This window comes from Nymphaea colorata, chromosome 7 (assembly GCF_008831285.2).
Source record: "Nymphaea colorata isolate Beijing-Zhang1983 chromosome 7, ASM883128v2, whole genome shotgun sequence".
In the NCBI taxonomy this organism is placed as follows: Eukaryota; Viridiplantae; Streptophyta; class Magnoliopsida; order Nymphaeales; family Nymphaeaceae; genus Nymphaea; species Nymphaea colorata.
The window spans coordinates 12,553,803-12,574,028 of record NC_045144.1 but is presented as its reverse complement, the minus strand read 5'-3'; the positions used below and the strand labels follow the sequence as shown (position 1 = coordinate 12,574,028).

At 42.6% G+C, this 20,226-nt stretch overlaps 2 protein-coding genes across 4 annotated transcripts in view; one reads left to right on the top strand and one right to left on the bottom strand.

Moving 5' to 3' along the window:
* Positions 1 to 18,779, bottom strand: part of LOC116257613 (dihydroxy-acid dehydratase, chloroplastic) — a 33,372-nt gene extending 14,593 nt beyond the window's left edge. Inside the window, exons 1-12 of one of the 3 annotated variants that reach the window (XM_031634548.2) lie at positions 18,565 to 18,775; positions 18,071 to 18,176; positions 16,230 to 16,885; positions 14,994 to 15,065; positions 14,622 to 14,669; positions 14,072 to 14,226; positions 13,745 to 13,939; positions 13,555 to 13,666; positions 13,364 to 13,433; positions 13,236 to 13,294; positions 13,008 to 13,131; positions 12,839 to 12,909 (exon numbers count right to left, since the gene is read on the bottom strand). In XM_031634548.2, the coding sequence (XP_031490408.1) occupies positions 12,839 to 12,909; positions 13,008 to 13,131; positions 13,236 to 13,294; positions 13,364 to 13,433; positions 13,555 to 13,666; positions 13,745 to 13,939; positions 14,072 to 14,226; positions 14,622 to 14,669; positions 14,994 to 15,065; positions 16,230 to 16,766 (1,443 nt within the window). In that variant the 5' untranslated portion in view covers positions 16,767 to 16,885; positions 18,071 to 18,176; positions 18,565 to 18,775. Of the gene's footprint in view, positions 1 to 12,838; positions 12,910 to 13,007; positions 13,132 to 13,235; positions 13,295 to 13,363; positions 13,434 to 13,554; positions 13,667 to 13,744; positions 13,940 to 14,071; positions 14,227 to 14,621; positions 14,670 to 14,993; positions 15,066 to 16,229; positions 16,886 to 18,070; positions 18,177 to 18,564 lie in introns of all 3 variants that reach the window. The other 2 variants (XM_050078805.1, XM_031634547.2) reach the window with 2 other exon arrangements.
* LOC126410232 (uncharacterized) lies at positions 52 to 8,212 on the top strand. The gene is made up of 2 exons (XM_050078806.1): positions 52 to 918; positions 6,997 to 8,212. The coding sequence occupies exons 1-2, from the start codon at positions 105 to 107 to the stop codon at positions 7,023 to 7,025; spliced, it is 843 nt and encodes a 280-aa protein (XP_049934763.1). The 5' UTR covers positions 52 to 104; the 3' UTR covers positions 7,026 to 8,212.
* Positions 18,780 to 20,226: the final 1,447 nt, after the last annotated feature.

Genomic DNA, 20,226 nt, shown 5'->3' with positions numbered 1-20,226 from the left:
AACAGTTCATGGCGATGCAGCCGCCTAACTTTTCAGGAGGGTGCAGTCACGATAAGGCAAAACAGTGGATTGAGGAAGTTGAACGCATCTTTGTGCTTCTGAAGATGCCTGAGGAAGACAAAGTGAACTATGGCACTTACCTGCTGAAAGGTGATGCCATGGATTGGTGGAAATCAACTCTTGAGATCCGGTATGCAGGCCAACCGTCAATTTCTTGGAAGCAGTTTAGAGATTCCTTCCTCAACACCTACTACCCAGTGCATGCTAGAGACAAGAACATGCAAGAGTTTCTTGATCTACAGCAAAATCAAATGAGCTTGGAGGAATATATTACAAGATATCGACACTTGGAGGCGTATTGCCCACACTTCTACACCACAAACGGAGCTAGAGCAGGTAAGTTTGTGCGTGGTCTGCGGGAGGGACTGCGAACCAAAGTTTTGACGAGCAGACCTCGTGACTTGGACGAGGCGGTCACTATGGCAAGATGTATAGAAGAAGACTGGGCGAGGACACAGAAGGATCACCAGAAGAAAGCAAGCCAGCATTCACAAGGTGGACGAACCCAGGTGAAGCGCCACCACTTTGCAGGCAGGACAAGGCCTTATGAGAGGCGGGATGATCGAACTTTCAGACGGAACCAGCCAACCCGTAGTGAGGCCACCCAGGGGTCAGTGGCTACTCCGACTTCTCAGAGGTGCCCTACTTGTTCGCGTGTGCACCCTGGAAAGCCGTGCTATCGAGAGATCGGAGCTTGCTTACACTGTGGAAGGATGGGGCACTTTATCAAGGATTGTCCCTTAAGGAAAGAAAGAGAGTTGAAGAAGCCAGAGGCCGGTCCTTCTAGCGCACGACAGACGACTGGACGTGTCTATGCTACTACCGTGGAGGAGCTTCAGGCACACGACCTTGTTGAAGGTACTTTACTTGTTGGTTCTCATATTGCTAGAGTGTTGTTTGATGCTGGGGCGACCCATTCATTTATATCTAGTCGATTTGCTACTTCACTAGAAGTGCCTGCTAGGAAGATGCCGTATGTTCTGAAAGTTGTTAGCCCTATGCATGCTCAAGAGTCGTGTAGTGGGTATCTATCTGATGTGGACGTGGAGATCCATCAACATCACTTACCTGCACAGTTGGTGATCATGAGTTTTAACGAATTTGATGTGATTTTGGGCATGGATTGGTTATATGCACATTATGCTAATATAGATTGCAGGAAGAAGCAGATACAATTGTTGACTGATGAAATGCAACCTGTGGAGTTCCATGCTCGTAAGGCCAGTCGAACTGATAAGATAATGGTGTCTGCATTGAAAGCTAAACGATTGATAGAAAATGGAAGTGTTGCCTTCTTGGTCAATGTGTTGACCAATGAGCCGGAACCGGTGAGGTTACCGGATGTGGCAATTGTGAGTGAGTACCCTGATGTGTTTCCGGAGGAACTGTCAAGTTTGCCTCCAACACGAGAAGTGGAGTTCAAGATAGAGTTGTCACCAGGGACAGCTCCTATTTCTAAGGCACCCTATCGTATGGCACCAGCAGAGTTAGAAGAATTGAAGAAGCAATTGCAGGAGCTCTTAGACAAGGGCTTCATCCGACCTAGTGTGTCACCATGGGGAGCACCAGTGTTGTTTGTGAAGAAGAAAGATGGGACAATGCGTTTGTGTATCGACTACCGCATGTTGAATCAAATCACCATCAAGAATAAGTATCCGCTTCCTAGAATTGAAGACTTGTTTGATCAGCTTAAGGATGCAAAGGTTTTCTCCAAGATCGATCTGAGGACAGGTTATCATCAACTCTTGATACGGGAGGAAGATGTTGCTAAGACTGCATTTCGAACCAGATATGGGCACTATGAATTCAGGGTCATGCCTTTTGGGTTGACCAATGCTCCCGCAGCGTTCATGGACCTCATGAATCGGGTTTTCCAAGAGTTCTTGGACCGATTTGTTATTGTTTTTGTGGATGATATTTTGGTGTACTCAGAGAGTGTGACAGAGCATAGAGATCACTTGAGAAGTGTATTGGGTCTTTTGCGCAAGCATAAGTTGTATGCCAAGTATTCAAAATGTGAATTTTGGCTAGAGAATGTAAACTTTCTGGGTCATGTAATCTCTAAGGATGGAGTATCCGTCGATCCGGCTAAGGTGTCAGCTGTGCAGGACTGGAGGACGCCATGCAGTGTAACCGAGGTTAGAAGCTTTTTGGGATTGGCAGGATATTATCGCAGGTTCATACAAGACTTTTCGAAAATAGCTACACCAATGACTAAGCTATTGAGAAAAGGAGTGAAGTTTATTTGGAATGAAGAGTGTGAGAGGAGTTTTCAAACTCTGAAGGACAAGCTTACTGCTGCTCCTATTCTGACGCTTCCATCAGGTCATTCGGGTTTTGTACTGTACACAGATGCATCAGGAATCGGTTATGGTTGTGTGCTGATGCAAAATGGCCGTGTGGTGGCTTATGCATCAAGGCAGTTGAAGACACACGAACATCACTATCCCACTCACGATTTGGAGTTGGGAGCAGTTGTGTTTGCACTAAAGATTTGGAGGCATTATCTCTATGGGGCAACATTTGAAGTGTTTACAGATCACAAGTCTTTGAAATATATATTCTCTCAAAGTGATCTTAATTTGAGGCAAAGAAGATGGTTTGAATACCTAAAAGATTATGATTTCACGATATCATATCATCCAGGCAAGGCGAATGTGGTGGCTGATGCTTTGAGCAGGCAAGCTAAGGCAACGATGTATAGTATGTTAGCATGTTCTTGGAATTTGTTACAAGATGTGATAGCATGGCAACCTTACCTTTGTGGCGAGAACAAAGCAACGATGAGTGCCGTGATACAACACCCTTTGATGGAAGAGCTTGTATTGAAGCAAAAGGAAGATCCTGATTTTGCTAAGAACGTGGAAGAGTGTAAGAAGGTAGATGCTTTCTGGCATCAAGATGAAGAGGGTTCATTGTGGTTTCGACATAGATTGTGGGTCCCTAGAGATGAAGGGGTGAAGCGACGGTTGCTTGATGAAGCTCATAAATCTAAGTTTTCTATACACCCTGGCAGTACAAAGATGTTTCAGGATATGAAGAGAAATTTTTGGTGGCCTGGAATGAAGCGTGAAATTGCAGAATATGTGGCAAAGTGCTTGGTTTGCCAACAAGTAAAAGCAGAGCATCAACGGCCCGGAGGCTTGTTGCAGAGAATCGATATCCCGGTGTGGAAATGGGAAGACATTACAATGGATTTTGTAGTTGGATTGCCTCACACCCGAAGACAGCATGATGCCATATGGGTGATTGTTGATCGACTGACGAAGTCCGCTCATTTTCTGTCTATTAGAATTAATCAGTCTTTGGAAAGTCTCGCAGAGTTATATATTGGCGAGATAGTGAGATTGCATGGTGTGCCAAGGTCTATCATTTCGGATCGAGATCCACGTTTTACCTCTAGATTTTGGGGGCATTTGCAGAAGGCTTTGGGTACCAAGCTTAAGCTAAGCACAGCGTTCCACCCCCAAACTGATGGGCAATCGGAGAGGACCATTCAGACCTTAGAGGACATGTTGCGTGCTTGTGTCTTAGAGTGGAAAGGAGAATGGGACAAACATGTGAAACTGGCAGAATTTGCATATAATAACAGTTACCACTCTAGTATTGGGATGGCACCTTTTGAGGCTTTGTATGGAAGGCCGTGCAGATCGCCAGCTTGTTGGACCGAATTGGGTGATGGAAAAATCGAAAACCCTTTAGTTTTGCAACACTACACCGACCAAGTGCAATTGATAAGGAAAAAGTTGTTGACTGCTCAGAGTAGACAGAAAAGCTATGCCGACATTCGTCGTAGAGAATTGACTTTTGAGGTGGGTGATCATGTGTTTTTGAAGATTTCCCCTACTAGAGGTGTTTTTCGTTTTGGTGTGAAGGGAAAGTTGAGCCCGAGGTTCGTAGGACCTTTTGAGATATTAGAGAAGATTGGCGAGGTGGCCTATAGATTGGCACTACCACCAGACTGGAGTCATGTTCATGACGTTTTTCATGTTTCCATGCTTCGAAAGTACGTACCAGATCCGACACATGTGATTAATTTTCAAGGTTTTCAGGTGCAAGATGATCTGACAATGGAAGAAAAACCTATCAGAATTGTGGATCGAAGAGAGCAAGTGCTTCGCACAAAGAGAATCCCTTTAGTGAAGGTGGAATGGCAGTACCATGGATTGAAGGAGAGCACATGGGAACCTGAGGAGGACGTGCGGAAGAGATATCCGCACTTGTTCTTGCATTGAGGTATGATCTAATTTCGAGGACGAAATTTTTTGTTAGGAGGGTAGGATGTAACGCGCGGCGTTTGGGCGGAGCGGGTCGGGTCGGGTCAGGGTCCAGACCCGGACCCTAGCCCCACGCGAGAGGAGCCCGACGCTGTCCCTCCTCCCTCGCATTCTCTTCTCCTTCGCTTTCCTCTTACCGTCTCTTCCTTACCCACGACCGGAGCTCAGGGAAGAAGGCGGCGGCGACGGCGGCGGCGACGGCGGCGACGGCGGCGACGACGGCGGCGTTGAGGTGAACCCTATCGTCCCCTGCCTCTTCCTCTCTTCTCTTTTCTTCTCCTTCCCGTTTTCTTTCCCTTCTCCCTCTCCCACTGTCTCTCGTCTCCCCTCTCCACCGAACGACCCTCCCTCTCCCACTGTCTCTCGTCTCCCCTCTCCACCGAACGACTCTCCCTCTCCCACTGTCACTCGTCTCACTCTCCACCGTCTCTCTCTTCTCTCCCGTCCCCTCCCCTCACTGCCTTCTTTTCCCCTTTTGACCGAACCCTCTCCCCATTTTCTGCTCGTTTTCTATTTTTCTCCAATCAAGCACTTTCTCTCACTGATTTTCACTATGCTATCACTGTTGGGTCCGTTTTCAGCTTGGGGATTTGTCTTCCCCCTCGTAACAGCAATTAGAGAAGGCCTTGGTAGTGGCGGCATTGGAGGATTTTAGCCGTTTGGGGACCACTTGGACGCGTGAGGTGGCTGCCGGGAGGATTACAGCAGTTTAGACCTTCAATCGGGGTGAGCAAGGCGAAATTGAACCTATTTTATGATATATTTCTCTTTGGAACGCTCATAATTATTGGTTGAGCATGCTAGAGCTTTGAATTGATTATTTGGAACACATGTTAGTGATTTCGTTTTTGGGGAAAGCTTGCGATTATGTTGGGAAGCGAAGATTCATATTTTGGATGATCATTTAAGCATGATAGATTAATTTTGAAGCATTAGGGGAGACATGGTAGAGTTTGTGAGGTTGTGGGGAAGATTTAGGACCGTTTTAGTGAGCCTGTAGCACGCGTTTTTGTGAACGGGTGCATCTTGGAGTTAAATAGGGATAACGTACATAAGTTGGAAGTATCTTTGGGGTAGACGCCTTGATTTAAGAAAAAGGGAATTTTGAGAAAGGCGTTAGTGATAGACGGATTGATGGCTTTGAGTTTTGGCATCTATTGGCACGGCTAGGAGTGGGAAGTGACCCTATTGGAGAACTTGTGGGTCGACACTACCCGTCGACACCCTCTTGAGGCGATGACACGTGCCTCAATGATTTTGTTTTGTTTTTGTTTGAATTGTTGAGGTAAGTAGTAGGAATCTTATCTTGTGTTTGTGTCTACAGGTACACCGGGTACAACCCGTCGACCTTGAGCTACCGGATTCGAAGCTCGAGGCATTTTGGAAGATTCTTGTGAACGCGCCCCAGGTATGGCGACATTCCAGGCAAATCCCTGCTTGGGCAAGTGAATGAATGTGTGTTCCTAGGATCATGGGATCCTAGGATTTGTGATATGAATTGATTGAGTGTTCCGTGAATGAATATGTGTATGCATGTACATAAATTGATATATGATATGAATTGTTTTGAAATGCTTATAGTAATTGTTTTGATAATGTTACGCATTGCATGTGCATGCTAGAATTGATAACTGTTTAGGACAGATGAGGCGGGGTATCGAGTCGAGTGTCTCCTCGACCCCAATTGTGCATTAGAAAGCATTCTAGCATGATAACTGCATAGGACAGCTACGAGCCCACCACAGATTGAGACTACTTTCTGTGGTTTGGCTAAGTTTTCAAAGATGTGATTGTTATGATGATGAATGTGAATGTTATGTTTATTGAATACCCATTGCCGCGGGCAATGATACAAATGTTTGCACAGTGGGTAGTTGTGCCCATATTGTTATGACGGCTAGCCAAAACTGTTGTGGTTATGTGTAACCCTCGTGTGGAGGCAATTGGAGGTGTGGGTTCACTCGTGAAGTGAACCAACCTCAGGAGCTAGCCAGTTAAATGTGTTTGTGCAAGTATAAGTATAAGAATGAAAGAATAAGAGATGAGAGGCCAGTGGGATGTGACTATGTATATGGGAGTTGTCCCACTTTCGCCACTGGTCTCGCCTGTTCGGAGCGCAGGCGGTGCAAGGCCCCAGGGTACTGTTGTGTGATGTGCTTGGAGCGTAGGCTCCCGCCTTCCCAACCTGGGTGTCCTAGGGAAGGCTGAGTATCTCTCCTTGGAATTCACACATCCATGGATGAGTGCTCTACCGCTGCAGCGGATAGATGGATCCATACTGTTCTGGGCCACCACGGGGGTTGTCTCTCGGCTGTGGGCCGCCCGCGGTGTGCACGTGCCTGTGTTTGCACCCACAGGAACTGTAAATTCACTGATAGTAATGAAACTGCAATGTATGTGATTGAAATATATAGGATTGTTGTGCATGTGACTGTTGTGCTTATGAATGCACGTGACATGTTGATGATGCCTTGCATGTGATTGAAATTATGTTATTGTAGCCATTGAGTGGCGTCTGCATGTCGTGTCTTGACACGACATAATGATAGATTGTTCTGATGTTTGTTTGTGTACTGAGCCCGACCTAAGAGGGCTTGGACTTTTCCTGGCTTGTTGCCATACTGCGAAGGCTAAGCCTTCAGTTGTTTCCTTTTTTCAGGTTTTGGTGTACCCGGGGCAGCAGGCTGAGCAGATGGCTACACTCACGTCCTACTGGGGAGGTTTTGGGTTTTGTTTTGTTCTTGTAGTGCCGGCGCGTCGGGTTTTTGGTTTTTACTGATGCCTTGTTTTGATGAGGCATCGATGTTGTGATTTTGGGGCATTTTTGTCAAATGTACAATTGAATTGAAATGCTATATAATGGAAAGCTTGCCCCATTGTTTTGAATTGCTTGGCTCATTCCTTTTTGAACTATTGTGTAGTCACACCTCGATGTTGGATGTTAGAAAAAAAAAATGTTTGAGTGTCAAAAAGGTCGGGGTGTGACAGACTACATTTATCTGATGTCGTTATCCATGATGTGTGAAAATTAATGTGTGGTACAGCTGCGTTAGGTACATAAATAGACAAGTTGTTGGTTGGTTAAGACTGGTTTTGCTTGTTTCCTGCTGAGATCGTGAGGAGGAGCTCGAGACAGCCCTGTTCTGAAACAGCCTGTGACAGGCGACAGTCCAGCTCCTTGCCTTGACAACGAGTGGACCTTAGGTTGGGCATTTGCCCCCCATCTTTTGGCCGTCTGTAGATAATCATCCCAGCAAGCTTCAGTCCAAAATTCAGCTCGATCCAAGCTCTGGATGAATTTTGGCGGATTTTAGAAGATTCAGCCCTGTTCTGCCTTGAAACTGCCTGCGACCAGTCTCAATCCAACGCCTTCCTGCATCAACGACTGGACCTTAGGGTGGTCTGTTAGCAGTTTTTTTTTTCAGATTGCTGTTTTTTTGTTGGCTGTGGGTTGCTGTCAACAGTTGGACAGCGGTTTGCTTGCTCTTGTGCATCTAACGTGGCTGTGTGGGAAGTTTGGTCTTGCTGATCAGTCTCTTTTTCAATATATATATATATATATAATTTCTCTTGCCTGTGGTGGTTGATCCCTTGTGGATAGATTTGCAATGGCTGAAAATCTCAGGACTGATTTTTCTCATGAGGTTAAACGTGGAGGAAACTCATTCTCTTATGGTTCTACGATAAAGTTAGATGGATCTAACTATGAGATTTGGTCTCGTGTGTTTATGATGTCAGTGATTGGACATGAGAATGAGCATGTTATAGAAGAAAATGAGCCTGTCGAAAAGAGTGAAAATATGCTTTATGGAAGGGAGATAATAATATTGTCATGTCATGGATCATGAATAGTGTGCAACCACAAATCGCATCAACTATTGCATACTATACCTCGGCCAAACAAATGTGAGATTTCTTGAAGCAAACTTACTCTAATTTGCAACAGGGTGATCAAAGTCTTGCTCAGTACTTCGCCTCCCTCAAGTCCATCTATGAACGACTTAAAGCATTACGTCCCCCATGTCCAACATGTCATAAAACTCATGGTGAACAGTCTATGGTTGCGAAGTTTTTACAGGGTCTCTCCCCTGAATATGTTGTAGCAAAGGCTCAGCTGTTGACTGGAGCAGAAATCCCTGACCTAGCCGACGCCTACAACAGACTCAGTCGTCTTGCTGTGACCCTTTCTTAGCCCTCTAGTGACTTACAGGCTTCGGCCTTGGTAGCCTGAGGAGGTCGTGGACGCGGTTCATTCAGGGGGAGAGGCATTGGTCGTGGGTCAGGAGGAGGTAGGGAAAGATTTCAGTGCACCTATTGTGGTAAAATAGGACATTTAGAAGACAGATGTTGGGATAAACATGGTCGTCCTTCCGGTGCATCCCTAGGAAGAAATGTTGCATCTAAGCAGGGCAAGAATTCTTTACCATCTCCTATTGGGTCTGTTCAGGCAGCTTCATCAGTTGTAGATGGGTCTTTATCTCCTTCTCACCCTGAGACAGTGACAGTGAGTATCAACAAGCCTGAGTATGAGGACTTCCTAGAACTCAGATCTTCCCAGCCGTCGGCCTCTACAGTCATGATACACAATGCTATGTCTGTTGATAGTGTCCTACATGATACAGGTACTACTTGGATTATTGATTCCGGAGCATCGAGCCACTTTTGTAGTGAACCTTCTATGTTTATTGTGCTACACATGTTGCCTCAAGCACGTCATGTGAAACTTGCAGATGGTAGATGATCACCTATTCTGGGTTATGGTGATATCAAGATTTCTCAGTCTATGACTATTCCTAATGTGTTATATGCTCCTAAGTTCCCAACAAATTTGTTATCAGTTGGACAATTGATTAATGACTTACACTGTCGTGTTACATTTGACTATGGTTTATGTTCATTTTAGGACTTGCAAACTGGGAAGATGATTGGTGGAGACTATGAGAAAGGGGGCATCTACTTCCTGTCGGATCCAGTGGGTATTGCAGCATCATCGATCACCTCACCGTCCTCCTCTTTCCAGTGGCATCTCAGACTTGGTCATTCATCTGTCTCCAAGCTCCGTCACCTTCTTCCTCAGCTTTCAATACCAGAGTCATTCCAGTATGAAGCCTGTCAACTTGGCAAACACACCCGTAGCCATTATTCATCGAGTCTTTGTCCGTCCAGTTGTGGACTATTTGATCTTCTTCATGTTGATGTGTGGGGTCCTAGCAGAGTTGCTAATAGGTCAAGATTTCAGTATTTTCTTGTCATTGTTGATGATTATTCTCGAGTCACTTGGGTCATCCTTTTGAAGGAAAGGTCTGAAGTAGTATGTATTCTCAAAAATCTTATTATTGAAATAAAGACCCCGTTTGGTATTCTTGTTAAAAACATTCGCACTGATAACGCCCTTGAGTTCAAAGCCTCAACCTTAATGAAGTTCTACTCCGATAATAGCATTTCTCCTCAATTTACTTGTCCCCATACCTCACAACAAAATGGAGTAGTTGAACGTAAACATCGCCAACTCCTAAATGTGGCTCGTTCCTTAATGCTTCATACCAAGTTACCTGCATCTTTTTGGGGAGATGCCATCCTCACGACCTGTTACTTAACCAACCGTTTACCCTCATCCTCCATTGACAACAAGGTTCCCATTAAACTTGTGCATCCACAACGACCTTTATTTCCAGTGGCTCCCAAAGTATTTGGTTGCACATGCTTCGTTCACATACTTGGACCCACACGTGATAAATTGGGAGCCCAAGCCACTAAGTGTATCTTTATAAGCTACTCCAGAAACCATAAGGGCTACAAATGCTTTGATCCCTTAACTCAAAAGGAGTATATCAGTGCGGATGTCACATTCTTTGAGTCTCAGCCTTATTATAGCTCCTCTTCCATCCTTCCTGAGATGCCACCATCACCAGACCCACTACCTATTCCTCCTCTTCCTTTGGAGTCGTTTCCTTCTGAATCTCCTTCTACTGTAGTGTCCAAGTTTCGTGATCCTCCGCTGGTCTACACACGTCGACAGGACCCTTCTCATAATCCTTCGCCAACGGTTTCTCAGGAGGTAAGTACTTCTGAAGTGCATAGCCCTAGTCATTCTGATCCCTGTCAAGACTTACCTATTTCTCTTCGCAAAGGCAGGCGACAATGTACTTTACATCCTATATCTCATTTTGTGTCTACTGATGGTGTTGGTAAAAATATGCAACAGTTCATTCAAGCTCTGGCTGCTCATACAGTTCCTACGTGTCACCAGCAGGCTTTATTAAACACCCAATGGAAACGGGCTATGCAAGATGAGATGGATGCCTTAGTGCAGAGAGGCACTTGGGAACTTATTAATCCTCCTTCTCGTTGTGATATTGTTGGCTCAAAGTGGGTATTCATAGTGAAATATAATTCTGATGGTTTTATGGAACAATACAAAGCTCGGTTGGTTGCTAAGGGCTAAACGCAGACCTACGGTGTGGATTTCTTTGAGACATTCTCTCCAGTTGCTCGGTTGGGAACCATTCGTCTTATCATTTCTGTGGCTGTCCACCATGACTGGCACATGTATCAACTGAATGTGAAAAACGTCTTTTTGTACGGTGATCTTGATGAGACTGTCTATATGCAACAACCACCAGGATTTGAACGACAGGGGGAGTGTGGCAAAGTGTGCAAGCTGAAGAAAGCTATTTATGGACTCAAGCAGAGTCCTCGTGCGTGGTTTCACAAGTTTTCAGAGGTAGTTTCAGAGTGTGGCTTTGTGAGATCTCTCCTCTTGATCATTCTCTGTTTATCAAGAAGACTTCCAGAGGTATAACCGTTCTCGTGGTTTATGTTGATGATATTATCCTAACAGGTGACTCTGATCAAGAAATTTCTGATGCAAAACTGTTTCTTCAAAAACACTTTGTGACGAAAGATCTTGATCCACTTCGATACTTCTTGGGAATAGAACTTGCTCGCAATAGGGAGGGTGTTGTTCTCTCTCAACGGAAGTATGTTCTTGATTTATTGCAGGACACAGGGATGCTAGGAGCTAAACCGACTAATTTGCCTATGAATCAACGTATACACCTTCATGATGACCAAACAGAATTAGTGGATTCTAGATCTTATAGATTCCTTATTGGAAAACTACTCTATGTTACTGTGACAAGACCAGACATTAGTTTTGCAGTGGGGAAACTAAGTCAATTTATGGAAAAACCAAGGAAAGTTAATTGGGATGCTGCTTTGATGGTGGTTAAATATCTGAAATCGTCTCCTGGCGAAGGCCTTTTGTTCACAAAAGGCAAGACTCTGGAAGTGGAAGCCTATAGTGATGCTGACTATGCTGGCTCAGTCGAGGACAGAAAATCTACCACAGGATTTTGTGTATTTGTGGGAGGCAACCTCATATCATGGAGAAGTAAAAAACAAGGCGTAGTGTCAAGATCTAGTGCAGAATCTGAATATAGAGCTATGGCTCAAACTGCAACAGAAATGACTTGGGTTAGATCCATGTTATCTAGCCTAAGTGTGTCGATTCCACTTCCCATGAAGATGTATTATGACAATCGTGCAGCCACGTACATTGCTAATAATCCAGTTTTCCATGAAAGAACTAAACATATTGAGGTTGACTGTCATTACATTCGGGATCTCGTTCAAGGAGGAACCATTGCCACTATTCATGTCCCTTCAGAAGACCAAGCTGTAGATGTCTTCACCAAAGTTCTCCCTATTGGTGATTTCTCTAAATGTTGTGACAAGCTGAGCATGTTTAATATGTATGCTCCAGCTTGAGGGGGAGTGTTGAAATAAGAATGTTTATGTTTCTAGGTGGTTCTTTGTAATATTAAAGAGTTATAAGATCTCTTTAATATTTTCTTTATTTTAGATTGATGTAATCTGTAAATCTTCTTTCTACCCTAATCTCTTTATAATAGAGATTAGGGTTAGTGAATTGAACGAGTTCTTTTCTTCTCAACTCTCACGTCTTCAGCCCTCTCTCTCTCTCTCTCTCTCCACGTTTCAAGACTGCAACATAGATATTATAATGTTATTTGTTAATCTATTTCAGTATTTCTGTTCTGTCCGAGCCATGCTTTTTCTGTTGAGGAATGCTGTTCTCAGTTATATGTCAGTTATTAGTTAATTCCACGTAACTTTTTGTTTTGCAGTTTTACTTTTTAATTTTACCATATGCTGGTTTTACTTTTTGTTTTACAATTGTCAATCTATCATTGCTTCCTGCAAGAATTATCTAGCAGCCGTGCAATGCACTGTCTGCACATGTAGGAAACTAGGTAGATTGGAAAAGGATAAGATGATGCATGGCTGCATTTTGAGTATTTCACATATTTTTATGATTATATTTATTAATTAGATCTTATATATAGTATGTACATACGCACCCGCACTGAAATTTTTTTGAGATTTGCCGCATCTGCAGCCCGCACTCAGGTGACATCGCTGACAAGGCAAGTAAGTAGAAAAATGTAAAGACTAAAGAATAGCATCTGCTATACAAGTACCTTAAAGTTTTGAGGATTCTCAGATATAGCAGCAAGCATAGACTCCTCTCCTTCAAAAATCAGAGCAGGACCTGATAGCATAACATGCTCTTATGAGTAAAATGCAAGTAATGGTGTTGTGAAACACAGTTACACTTAGCAGTTTTCAGGAAACAAAAAAAAAAAGAACCTGAGAAGTAGAGGCCTTCTTTCCCCGTTATTTTTGCCACAGAACCCTCTGGTGCTAGATTCCCATATAGTATTTGGATGTGACCAGTTGTCTTGATAGGGTTCTCCAGCGGTCTTATTATTTGCTGATGAGAAGTATCAACTGTCAAGATCACTTTCCAGTTTCCTGACATCCTAATATTAGGTGAAAACATGCAGGAAAAAAGGATGATCATAAAAACTGTCATACCTGACCGTCAGATAAGGGAGGAACTATCTTAGCATTTTCCGCCAGAGTCTTCCCAGTTACTGAAAGAAGTAACAGTAAATAAACAGGGGAAGACCAGAATTTTCTGCAGGATGAAAGAAAAAACTCACCAGTTATGCAATCCCCATCCAAAAGCCCTTGTTCCAAGAGATAGCGGATAAGAGCAGGTGTTCCCCCAATCTATCATCATTTTTTGGATTCTTTAGATTGTTCAAAAGCTGATATGATAGTTCATATTGACTATATGGTATAGTAACAAATCGACACAAAAAGAAAAGATAATAGATAGCACTCGACAGACCTTGTGCACATCCTCCATAACATACTTTCCACTAGGCTTGAGATCAGCAAGGAATGGTACACTATCACTAACTTTCTGGAAATCATCCAGAGTAAGTTGCAAGCCAACAGATCTACAAAGAAGAATTTAATCAATAGATTTCTAACTAAAAAAAGATTGGATTGACAGACACACGAGCAGGAAGACTTACCTAGCAATGGCAATCAAGTGTAGAACTGCATTCGTGGATCCACCTAGAGCCATAACAATGACCATTGCATTGCGTAATGACTTTGGGGTTATGATATCTTTAGGTTTCAAGTCCATTTTCAGCAACTCCAACACATATTTACCAGCTAAACGGCATTCCTCTAGTTTTAATGGGTCTTCAGCTGGTGTTGAAGAGCTTACAGATCAAATAAACCAAAGGCACTGTTAAAAGATATGGCAGAAGGCAAGACAAATGCCTAAGATGCAATAAAAAAAAATATGCAAAAAAATTCATGATTCTTTCTTCTTGTCATACAACGTAACTTACCTGTATGGAAGACTCATGCCCATAGCTTCAATAGCAGATGCCATGGTATTGGCTGTATACATGCCACCGCAAGCTCCTGCACCAGGGCATGAATTGCGAACAACATTCATTCTCTGATCATCATTGATTGAACCGCTAACAAATTCACCATAACACTAGCAAAAACACAAATCAAAAATACTAAGCAACCATTCAAAGGAAACAGGAAACACCAGCACCAAAAAAGAAATATAAATAACTTATATGATATCTTCGGAAGGATAAGATCAACTAACCCTGGTACTGAAAATGTTAAACTTCTCAAAGTACTATATATACAACACAACGAAAGTCTCAGATGTCTTATGCAAATTTCTCATCCTTAAAATTCAATTGTTAAAGGTCAATTTGAGAAATAAAATTACAGCTCTACAAGAAACAAACATCTCAGATGAGAAAATTAAACAAAACAAGAACATCAAGATATAAAAATTGTCAAACTGTCAAAGTTTAGATTAAAGATTTCAAAGAAGGGAACATCATATTCTAGAGACAGACAAAAAATGCATACCTGGAAGGCAGAAACAATGTCGTAAGTATTTCCCTGAAAGTGCCCAGGCTGCATTGACAGCAAACAGGAACAATATCAGCAGATGACATCCATCAATCTTTTGAGCAAATCACTATGGTACTAAGAAACTAGCAGCTACATGTATTCACTACAACATATAGAGTTCTAGGAAAAACTGGAAAAATTGGAAGATGGTGGAGTTATTCTCTTGGTAAGACTCAATGAATAGGCCACTATGAGGTGCCAGCACACTTCAAAGGATAAAGTGAAGATCATAAATATCAACAATTCAATCCTAAAGAGTCTTGATGTCATTTCCACAACGAAGAAAGGAAGCAAAGAAAATACAACAATAGGTGTACGAGTACGAACCTTGATAGTTCCACCATAAATCATAATACCAGGCCGATTAAGACGCCCCATAGCCATTATTGTACCTGGCATCTATAAGTACATGTCATGTCAAAAAAAATCCAAAGAAAAGTTAATCATTTAACTAGAAAATAAAAGCAAATATTGTATAAAAACATACTGAACAAAAACGAAAAACAGAAATTTCCCATTCGTGTCCTCATGAGTAAAATAGAATTCATATCCCACTATCTGCTATCCTTCAACAGCAATAAGTCTCCACAAGTTATCACCTCAAAAAATGGAGACCACCATATGGACAGAGAAAATTTTATTTAATTGTCATCTTTTCCTTTACATAATGAAAAATACACAAACAAAAGCATGTGTTCCGTCCTTTTAGCCCATGCCTGCAAAGCATTTTTCTATAATATACATTACATGGTATTAGAATGTTTAAAAGGAAAAAAGTCATAAAAGCACAAAAAAATTATAACAATTGCAATTCCTCACTTTCTCAGACATAACAGCCTCGTGTAAACTGACATTGTAAGCTATTAAAGGTCGTATTTTGGTGCACAACAAGCTATTGAAATATCAGGTCAAGCTAGTCGTGCCAAATACTACCAACTTAGTAGGTAACAATTAGTTTCTTAAAAGAAGATCGTTTATCGTGGTGCCTTGTTGAACGGTAGGACTTAGGAGTCAGAGAACCTAATATGATATGGATATATGACACCTACAAATTAAAAAAAAATCAGCAAAATTAGGACATGTTGTTTTCAATTAAAAGATTTATTCAAAGAACGTTACAGGACCATGATCTTAATGATAAAATCTACTGATATTATTAATTGGATGAAACATTTAAGGAAAATTCATCAAAGTCCTCCCTTACCGTCCTGTTCAAATGAAATTAAGGTTTCCTCTTTTTAGCGATTACAGACACCTAGTGCGGACATATGATAAGCAAGGTCTACCTAATTTTGAGTTCATAGAACATGGTTACATTGAAACTAAAGCTTCACCATCACCAAAAGAGTACAGTAAAACGCGAGACAAGACGACCCCACCGTTCATTTAGATAACAACCAAAGTCATCAACCGATCTAGTATAAATGGTTTCATAAGAAATTCTTTTGTCACATTCCGAACTACTAACGGTTAGATGGGATACAAAAAAAATAAAAAAAGAACGAACACCAATCACAAGAACAACATCGAAAGAGAAATAACAAAAGTTCGTGGAGGTCTTACATTCTTATCGCACCCTGGAATTGAGATGTTGGCATCATACCACTGCGCAGACATCACTGTCTCGATGCTATCGGCGATAAGATCCCTCGACTGCAGGCTGTAACACATCCCTCTAGTCCCCATAGAAATGGCGTCGCTGACGCCGATGGTGTTGAACCGAAACCCCACCAACCCGGCTTCCCTCACCCCTTCCTTCACGGCCTCTGCGAGCTGAAGCAGGTGCATGTTGCACGTGTTCCCCTCGTACCAAACGGACGATATCCCCACTTGGGGCTTGTTCATATCGTCGTCAGAGAGGCCGACGCCATACAAGATGGCCTGAGACCCGCCCTGGGACTTGGGTTGGGTGACTCTGCTACTGTACTTGTTGAGGTTCTCTGTTTGGGACGGCGGCGCTTGTGACCTTTGTGGTGGCGGAGCAACAGGAGCGGAGGCGGCTCTGATAGAGAGAGAATGGGGTCTGCAAAGGTGGTGGTGGCGATGCTGGGCAGTAGGTGTTACGGTGGAGGATGGTGTCAAGCCGGCTGCTGCAATCATGGCTGCTAGTAGCGACTGCCCCTTAGCCGCTCGGTTCTCCGTAGTGCCGGCGAGGTTTCTCCTCCAGAAGCGGGAAGCGGCTTTTAATGCAGTTCGGGGCTTTAGATCCGTCCTAACTCCTACGTGCAATGTTTTGTCATTTAGCATGATAAAAACTTTGGGTGATTCTGAGGCGATGTTTCCGAAGATAACCATGAACTCACAAAGAAACAAGTCAATTTAAAACTACATATCTCAAAAGACATAAGACCACTCTTAAACTCGAACAAAGAGTTAAATGAGACAGTTTTTAATTGATTTTAAACTTCAACAACTTGTGACTGCTGTGTGAATTGGCAGAGAACAAGGTGCCTTTTGTCCAAATCTTAGGCCTCCGGATGCTTTAGTCAGATTCTCCACGCTCTTCTGCTTCCCTGCATGTTCATCATTTTTTTTATTCTGAAGAATTTAATTCAATTCTTCTCATATCATAATATGACAATACAGAACAAGTGAACACGTCCCAAAACTTGTCTTTTGACGGGCTCCTCTTCTCGGCATGCACCCATATTACACTTTTTTGAATTTGTGAAAAAAACAGCGTCGGAATGTCTTATCAGATTAAACCGGCATTTTTCATTTTCAGTGTTTGCCATTTCTAGGTTGGAAGTTGTTGCGAAGACACAACGTTACAGATAACACGATAAAACAAAGGGCACCAAGAAAATGAAAACAGGTTACATCAACCTAATTAATCAGAAACTCAAGTCTAAATTGGAAGACAAGTCCGAATGACATGTGGCATGGACATAATATTTCAATGAAAAAATTACAGATAGCGTCAACAACAAAGAAGCCCTTAACTTCCAAAGGTGAACAAGTCAGTCCTCAAATTTTGACATACATTACAAACAACCACCTTCACTTACGGCAAGTGTTGTTTTTGTATGACAAAAACACCCTCCCATTCCGATGACTCGATGAGCCCCCTCCCACGAAAAGGGGACCTCTCTCGTGAAAAGGGCGACAGGCGAGCCTGTCGTTGTTTTTTACTATCATGTCTTTTTACTGAACACTCTTGTAGGCATTCCAAAAACAATTGGAAGGTTTCACGTTACACATATGCAATCCTCAGGTACTTCCATAAAAGTTCTTCACGAACAAGACAATGATTTGACATTGCCTTGCAAGGGATGCCCTACTATCATAAGCATCTACAACAAAAATATATAACAAAAAAAGTGAAAATACTCTCAATGAGGATGTCTTTCTGAGTGTCATGGAAAACACATTTTCTTAAATATATAAAAAGAAAAAAAGCTTACAAACTATAGTTCGTGGGTCATCGGTAGCCTCACTAGCAACTGCAAGTTTACCAAGTCCTCTCCTGTGTTACGTTTTTTCCAATTCAGGCATGCCACTTGCTCAACCCTGGCAGAACCTGAATGCTGCTGAGAAATTGGCGGAATGGAGAAAAAGGGGGTGGGAAAAACAAGAGAAAACGAGATTGCAAAAGAGAGAGAGTAGGAGAGAAATATGACCTGAAACAGGAACTTGCAGAAAGCAAGAGGAATGAATGCTGCTGAAAACTGGTGGATTGGAGAAAAGCGGGCTGGAAGAAACCGGACACGGGGGAAATGAGGGCCTTAACTGAGGTTTTTGTTGTAGGGGCTGTAATTTCTGCAACCCTTCAAGGGGAAGACGATCGGAAGGCCGAGGGCGAGAGTGTTGGATGATTAATGGAATGGAGAAAAGGGGCCTGGAAAATACGAGGGGGAGAGGGAGAGAGAGAGAGAAAATAGCAGAGAAATGGAACTACCTTTCACCGGCGGCCAGCGGTAGATGCTCAAAAGATACACCGAGGAAGGAAGAGGCAGCAACCGCTACTTCGCTGAAACAGGAAGACGCAGGCAAGATGCGCATGGGTGAAGCCCTAACGGGCAAAAAAAAAAAAGTTTTCTCGATAAAAAATCCGCCGATTCCGGACTCCTTTGTGCGGTAAATTTTCCCCGCGTGATACAGCGGCGCATAAACCGTATAAAAAAAAAATCTATGATGCACTGTACATTTCATGTGCATCAAACACGCACTAAAAGCCAGCTCGTGAAGTGTGTATCCTTTTCTGTCGAGGCCATTAAGCCAGCTCGTGCTCGTCCCAAACTTGATTCGAATTCTATATATCAGCCAAGGACGTGCTCATTCTTGACTCGACCATATAACATTGAGCTCGAGCTCCGTTCATTTGACTTGTTTTTGTCATCGGTTTCATTTCTTTTAATTCGTTAAATCGTTTAACTCCTAATCCTTTAATTATTTTGTAATTATATTTCAGCATTTATTATGTAGTCAAGTTAAGTTGAGTTTAAACAAATAAAACTTTTATAGTTCAAAATCAATCCATTTACTATTTTGAGCATACATTACATTTGAACTCCAGTTCGACTCGTTTATAATGGATTAATAAGTTTAATTTGATTTTTGATAAGTGAATAAGAGTTAAACTCGACTCCTTGTGCAACAACCCTAATGAAAGGGGCGGCCATATGTGGATATAGATAAAAGGTGGAGGGCCTCCTTGTTGACTTTTATATTTCAAATTTTTCCCGTGAATACAAGAAGTTGAAAGGGTGTCCTTGTTACTGGGGAAAAACTTGCTCGTGAATATGTAACTTTTATATTTCAAATTTTTCCCAAAGACAGTTTAACAGTATGAAAGGTAACCGGAAGCCTTGACTCGGAACTGCGACGTGGTCTCTCATTTTTCTATCTTAGTCCGGGAAGCTCTTGAAATGCGCCAGTCCATCCGGCCAACATGACCATCTTATCAGGTTGAGGAAGAGAAGTGCGGCGGAGCCTGCCGTTCATAAGAGGCGGGGGAAGGAAACATGGCAGAGGAAGGCAGATAGGGGCTGCCCGTGACGAACATTTGTCCCATCTGTCACTCCTCTTCCCGCTCCCAAGATATTGTGGGAGCCCATGAATCCTGGGCTTCATGGCTTCGTGTGCAGGCTTTGGCTTTGCATGGAGAGTGGCTCATGTGAGGATCAAATTCCCATGACTCTGCCTCCATGAAAGCTCAGAGGTTCACTCCTCCGCCATGCCGATAAGGCGGGGATGAAGTTTCTATCGGATAATCGGATTTTAATAACTTCAAAATTTCAATATCTTGACCGTATTGACACTTTTAATACCAGGCGAGGTTGTCAAGAAAAAACTGGGATATATTGTAATCGGAACATCCCCCAAATTTGCATTGAAATGTATCACCAGACCATCGTAATAAGCTGACAACACCACAATATTTTTGCAAGTTTTTCGGAAAGAACTCCTTATAGATATATAGTAGATGCATACTATTATTTTCTTTTTAAAAAGTAATATATTTAGAAGAAATAGTAACAAACTCCCGTAGCAAAAGAACGTCGCCGAAGCACTTGCCCTGAACCGTAGTTTAAAAAAAAACATGTTTTTTTGAAAAAAA

Coding starts and splice junctions, on each gene's coding strand:
- LOC126410232 (XM_050078806.1), top strand. CDS start 105: ATGCCTGAGGAAGACAAAGTGAACTATGGCACTTACCTGCTGAAAGGT. Junction 919..6,996: donor GGCACACGACCTTGTTGAAG/GTACTTTACTTG, acceptor TCCTTTTTTCAG/GTTTTGGTGTACCCGGGGCA.